The sequence below is a fragment of the Phaseolus vulgaris genome, chromosome 4 (assembly GCF_051622355.1).
Source record: "Phaseolus vulgaris cultivar YP4 chromosome 4, ASM5162235v1, whole genome shotgun sequence".
Taxonomy (NCBI): domain Eukaryota; kingdom Viridiplantae; phylum Streptophyta; class Magnoliopsida; order Fabales; family Fabaceae; genus Phaseolus; species Phaseolus vulgaris.
The window spans coordinates 12707764-12714213 of record NC_143501.1 but is presented as its reverse complement, the minus strand read 5'-3'; the positions used below and the strand labels follow the sequence as shown (position 1 = coordinate 12714213).

Here is a 6450-nt window from a genome sequence, read left to right as displayed (position 1 = left end):
CAAGAGCGCTTTCCGCTAGTAAATATAAAATTATATATGATGTAAGTAAAACTAACTTATACCCATAATTAAAAATTAAAAATTAAAAAGTAATAAATAAATAAATAAATAATAATAAAAAATCTCAATTAATCGTAGCCCTAGAAAGAAAACATCACTTAACTACACTAAACGGCGTCGTTTCAGTAGCCGCGTAATTGAACCCCGTTCGCACCGCCAGCAAAATGAAAAAGGACACAAATGGAATACGTAAAATGATAAGGGTATTTTCGTCAACGGAGGAAAAAACTTGTGCCGTTTCCTCACTTCTCTTCACTCTATTGTTCGCCTTACTTGTCTTGCGGCAAGGGTTTCAGAGCAGCTTCTTCTAGGTACGATTTCTTATACCGTTTTATTAGTTTTAATACTTCGATTCATGCGTATCCTATTGGATTCTGTTGCCTGCAGCTTATGCTTTTGTATCTATCGCTTATGTCTTCGATTTATCCATGTTTTGTTGATCATTTTTAATTGTTCCATATGAATTTCATGGTTTTTTCGATTTTTGTTTGAGTTGTTGGTTATATTCGGTAAGATGTTTTCAAAAAAGGATTTTTTCTTCGTTTGCTTTTGTACGTTTGAAATAGCTAGATTTGATTTTATTTTGTGGATTTTTGTGCTTGTTATATTCAAATCCCTGGATCCATATCTTGTTGAAGTTTTGTTTTCGGTTTATGATTTTTCTTATTTCTGATGAATGGATCTATAAACTTCGTTTTAATTGAGTTGCGGATCTTACCAGGCCTTGGTGAATATTTACGACATGACATGTTAAAGGTTGTCTTCTTGAATCTCCATTGAGTGTGGCGTTGTATCTTAATTTTGACGTATCTACATTTTGATCTGCGTGAGAATGTTACCTGTGCTGAGTTTGATTCGCTTTAACGAGCTTTATTGATGAAATACTTAGAGGAGATCCACCTGCAAAACATTTTTGGACGTTCAACTTTGTAAGAACTTAGAGAAATATAGAAGTATTTAAGTAGGTGAACAAGATTAAGTGAGTACCTAAGGACCTAGGTTAACATGAGTTGTTACCATTCGATTATAACCGAATCAATTTCAGAAGAATCTGAGATATCCGGATTTTGCAGGTGATTTTACCCTAATTTGAAAAGCTGTAATATTATCATTATTCTCCGAGTACAATACCTTTTCCAGAACTTGTTCTGAATCTGTGGCTTTTTCAGTTTTGCCGTGGGGTTTGTCTTCAGATTCCAGGACTGACACGTGAGTAGTGTCGGAAGTGTTGATGTTCGTTTTCTCCTCTTTATGAGGGAAACTGCTAGAATTATCGTTGAGGTTCTTTTACATTGTGATTGTCACTATGATTGTTAATTGTTTCCATCAGGGAAAACAAACAACGAAAATTGTTTCAGAACGATAAAAGATGCAAAGACAATATTGGAGAATTATCTGCTTTGTGTTTTTGTTTTTTTAATTTTCTTTTAATTAATTACTTCCTTTTGGATTTTGATAGTTATTGACCTATTATTGGTTCCGCTTTTCTTTTTCCTTTGTGCTGGTTTTCTAAAAAAATATCAGGGGAAGAGGGTAGAAAAGGTTGTGCCAGTTTGTCTGTAAAGGGGAGAGAGAGAGAGGAAAAAATGGACAGAAAAATGGTTGCAAATGTGTGGGGTTGATCGTGGACCCTGTTTTCCTTTTATGCATAACAAAGATTTTTATTATTACTATTGTTGTCCTCTTTTGAGAGATGGAGGAGAAATTCATTTGCATGTTGTTTTATCTGTGTTAGTTTTTTCGATTCTACAAACCATGGATACTAGCGAGTTACCCAACATAAAAAAATGGGTTGTGATGTATCCTGTTTACATCAACTCCAAAAAGACAATGGCCGAAGGAAGGCGCATCGGGGTTGCCAAAGCTTGTGAAAACCCTACTTGTGCCGAAATTGGTGATTGCTGTAGCTATCTCAAGCTTCCTTTTGCCATTGAGGTTCGTTAATTTTGGATTCTTTACTCATCTCTATTTAACCACTGCAAAATTTATTAATGCATGGAATATTGCAGATAGACAAGGCATATCCTCGTGACTTCATGCAAAGAGGGCGCGTGAGGGTGTTGCTGAAGAAGGAGGATGAAACACTCTGTAATCCCTCCATCTCGTCCAGTGAGATTTAATTTTTCAACCCATATGAATTTCAGTCAGTATGTTGCTTTGAATCAGATCTCGCTAAATTAGAGTGCTTTTTAGAGCGAAAGAATTTGAATTTGTGAAATTGATTAACTAATTTTATAATTATTTAGGTCCAATTGATTTTATAATCATTTTCCTTACCAGTAGGCTTCTAGGATGTGTTAATTAATTTTATAATTATTTAGGTCCACATTGAGAAAATAATTTTTTATTGTAAAAGATGATGACTGATGTGGTGTTTGTGATGGCTAATTCAAGATTTAACGAGAAGGATGTTAGAAAAAATGACTTTAACATTGATGATCTTGCTTTTGTTGATGATTGGATTCTGTAGGGGAATGAAGTAAAATTCAGATTTGATGCTTAAAATGAAAACATCTTAGCTGAAGTTGGAGGTTCCTCCAATTTCTTAAAATGGTGTGGGTGGAGGAGATGAGATTAATGAAGATGAAGATCATTTGGAGAAGGATGATTATCCTGATTTTAATATGAATGATTTCCTTGGATAGTTTCTTTGTGTTAAATAATTATGAATTTGTTAGTTATTATGAGTAATTTTATGATATGTGAACCTATTTTAAGTTGCGCTATGTATGGGATCTTAATATTTCTGGTTTACTTTCTTATACTCAACTCTTACTAGTCTGAGTTTTGAACTTTGGTCCCCTATCGGATCCTCCTACTATTCTTGAGTTTGACAATATTGAGTGGGCGAGCTGGCTGAAGTTGAAAGGAATCACAGAATAAATATGTGGGGAGGTAATGAGTGATAGAAAGGCAGGGAAAGAGCTTGCTACGTAGTTACTAGTTGGGCAGAAAATTCTTCTCTAAGTTCAGGAGCCCTATGTTCTCGTTTAAGTCTATTTCATATTCTAAGTTTCCTTATCCAATCTCTGTTAACTGCTATTACTGCTTCATTTCTGGTTTTACTGTTTTTGGATGATGTTAATGAATAATGATGATATTTTTTATTTAGTACGTGTTTGGAAACTGTTACTTTTTTTGAACCTTAATGTCTCTTGACATTACAAAAGCAATTTCGTTGTTTATCTTTTTGGTTGTGAACATGACGTGTCAAATTGATGAGAAAATGACTACTAGAAATCTTATGGTTTCATTTTTGGCGTGTTTGTTTTGCAGGAAAGCAACTAATGTTACGGGTTGCAGAGATGGTGCCTAGGCATCATGGAAGGACCAAGAAGCAAGAGACTGCATCAACGTCAACTACTGCACCTTCCAACAAATCTGGAAAGGGTGGGAAAAAGAGGAGATAATTTGTGTTTAAACATTGTAGTACATGTTTGAGTGCCTTGTCAGATGTGCTATTTTATATCACATGACCAATTACCCCGGCAAGTTACAAATTTTCCAACCAATTTTATCTGTTAAATTTAGCACAATCTAGGCATTCTTACGCGAGGGCCTCTATCTTTAGAATAATTTGTTATGACTTGTATTTAAATTACTTAAGATTTTATTTTTAATATTATGTTTGAATATTTTTATTTATATTTGAGCTAATAGTAAATTTTGACATTTTACTAGTTGATTTATAAATTAAGAAAAAAATTTAATCGCAAAGTAATAGTTATAGCTTAGTAATATATTTCATTGATTTGTATATTTAAATGTTGCTTACGAATATAAACTATTTTGATTAATAGTTTGTGGTACATGGATGGATGTTGTTTTTTACACATAATGACTGCATTGTGTTGTTCTAACTTCTAATCCAGAAGCAACATATTTACAGTGCAGAGCAGAGCATATGGAGATATTGTGTTTGGTGAATCATGGAATCTGATAAATACCTGAAGTTGTCATTAAGTGAGGTTGTACAATCCCACTCAGAATTTCCTACTGGAGTTGTCATTAAGTTAGGTTGTACAGTAGAAACTAACAAAAGGTATACAGAACTAAGAAAGAATGAAAAACTGTTTTTGTCCAAAATGTAAGATATTACAGAAAAGAATAACTCTGGTTCTGAGGTACTAGAATCCTCCCAACAATATATTTCCAGCTTCTCTCCTTTTATATATACAAACCTCTCTCTTACTGCACTACTCTTGACTAATTCTGCTGACATGGTAACTCCCTCAAATAGTTTATTCCCATTTCCCTTATTTCTTCTCTCATAAACCTTTGTGATAGGGGCCACACCATATCATTATTTTAGTCCAGAACAAAGATGGTATCAATAGTGTTTACTCCTGTTGTCACACACTCTTTGAAGTTTAAACAAAAGAAAGTACACAACATGTACATCACAGGATCTGCAAACCTTTCACTTTTCCACTCAATTTCCTCTCTAAATTTTATTTCTCGGAATCAAATTCCCTTCTCCCAATATTCAGTTCCAGCTCAACATTCAACAAGAACATTCCTGTTCCCATTTTTCCCTCTTCACCAAATGTAATGACAATGTACTTCCCATACCCTTCGTTGTAGCATACACCTTACTTACAGAGATCTCTTAAAACCTCATTGCTTGGGATCAATTCATCTTCAGTTAGATTAAAAGGTTTTGACAAAAGCACGGACAATACTGTTGTATAGCAGAATGCTATATATGCTGAAATTTGGCATCTGTAGTTAGAACCAAAACTTGGATACTTAGTGGGAAATCACCATAATTGATTTGGAAACAATTGTATAATTGTATTCGCCATGGCCAGTTTTCAGAAAGGCTCTCTTACAGCTAGGCAGTAATGTGCTTCCAGTGGGCTTGGACTTTATTCGGAAAGCGAATGTTAACTGGAAAATTGATATTCTCATTAATTTTAACCGAAAACTGTAATTAAAAATTCTAAACGAAAATTTTAAACTCGATATTATATATTCAAAATGTTGAATCGAGAAACGTTTAAAGTTTAAAGTTAAGATTTTTGGTTAAAATTACTATGAATATTGATTTCTGATTTACATTATTTTCAGTTTTAACTTTCTAGTTAAAGTTTTTTATTTATTTTTACCATATTAGGATTTTATTAATTTAGTTTGATATATTACATAATTAATTTTATTAAAAATTTAAAATAATTTAAATGTATTAAAAAATATTTAAAATATTTTTATAATATATATACATATACGTAACAAAATTTTCCTACATTCTTTAATATAAAAATATTTTAATTATAGAAAATTATTTTAGAAAAGGCGTGCATCCAATGTACGAATTTTAACATGTATTGACATACCTTGTTGATGGAGAAGGAAAGTTTAGGAAAAGTGAGAGTAACATATTGTAGAGCCCCAACGGTAGAGTGATAAAGAGTATGATCATCTACAAATACCGAATCATCAAAAGTGAGACTCAGAGAAGAAGTCACGGGAGTTGGTTGTGGCTTGAAGGTCAAGAGAAAAATCTTGAATATATTTGGTATGAGAAAGATGAATGGAATTATCGTTAAGCCAAGCGACCTCAACTCCTAAAAAATAATGTAGTGGCCTGAGATCCTTCAAAGCAAAATGAGTGCTTAAGTGTTTGATAAAACCTTGAACTAAGAGTTGTGAGCTACCAGTGACTAAAGTATCATCAACATAAATCAAGATAAAAAGAGTTTTAGTTGTAGTGAATAAACAAAGAGTTATCACTTTTAGAATAAGAAAAACCCATTTGAAAAATAATGTTGGAAAGTTTTTGAAACCATGAGCAAGGAGCCTGCTTAATCCTATAAATAACCTTTTTTAGACGACAAACTAGAGAAGGATCAGAGTTAATAAAACCTGGAGGTTGTTGCATATATATAGGTGAATCCATATCACTATGAAGAAAAGCGTTGTTGATATTGATTTAGTGTATGGACAGAGCAATGATGAACACAATGCAAATGGTAATTGGTTTGATAACAGGGCTGAAAGTTTGTAAAATATTTGTTTTCTTGTTGATGAAATCATTTAGCAACTAAACGTGCCTTGTATCTTTGGAGAGAGCTATCGACATTATATTTCCACTTGAAGACCCACATGCACCCAACGATATTTTCTCTAGAAGGTAGAGAGGTTAAAGCCCAAGTATTGTTATGCATAAGTGTGTCATACTCAACTTGCATTTCATGAAGCCAAAAAGGATGAGCCATAGCTTGTATGTAAGTGGAAGGTTTAAAAGAATCATTAATAATCCTAGTATGGTAAAATTTTGGTTTATGAATACCATCCTTAGCACGGGCTATCATGTGATGAACATTAAGGTCTTGAGTTTCTAAAGTAGTTGAAGTAGGAAATGAAGAAGAAGTGGGTGATGAAGATGAC

At 33.1% G+C, this 6450-nt stretch overlaps 1 protein-coding gene across 2 annotated transcripts; it reads left to right on the top strand.

Moving 5' to 3' along the window:
• The first annotated feature begins 226 nt into the window (after positions 1–226).
• LOC137837268 (signal recognition particle 19 kDa protein) lies at positions 227–3705 on the top strand. Of its 2 annotated transcripts, XM_068646228.2 has the most exons (5): positions 252–371; positions 782–816; positions 1796–1995; positions 2070–2169; positions 3337–3705. In XM_068646228.2, exons 3-5 carry the CDS (start codon positions 1816–1818, stop codon positions 3468–3470), a joined length of 414 nt encoding a protein of 137 aa, XP_068502329.1. In that variant the 5' UTR covers positions 252–371; positions 782–816; positions 1796–1815; the 3' UTR covers positions 3471–3705. The 2 variants fall into 2 exon arrangements, with proteins under 2 accessions (XP_068502328.1, XP_068502329.1); XM_068646227.1 differs by lacking the exon at positions 782–816 and having other exon boundaries at positions 227–371.
• Positions 3706–6450: the final 2745 nt, after the last annotated feature.

Coding starts and splice junctions, on each gene's coding strand:
- LOC137837268 (XM_068646227.1), top strand. CDS start 1,816: ATGGATACTAGCGAGTTACCCAACATAAAAAAATGGGTTGTGATGTAT. Junction 1,996..2,069: donor AGCTTCCTTTTGCCATTGAG/GTTCGTTAATTT, acceptor GGAATATTGCAG/ATAGACAAGGCATATCCTCG. Junction 2,170..3,336: donor TAATCCCTCCATCTCGTCCA/GTGAGATTTAAT, acceptor TTTGTTTTGCAG/GAAAGCAACTAATGTTACGG.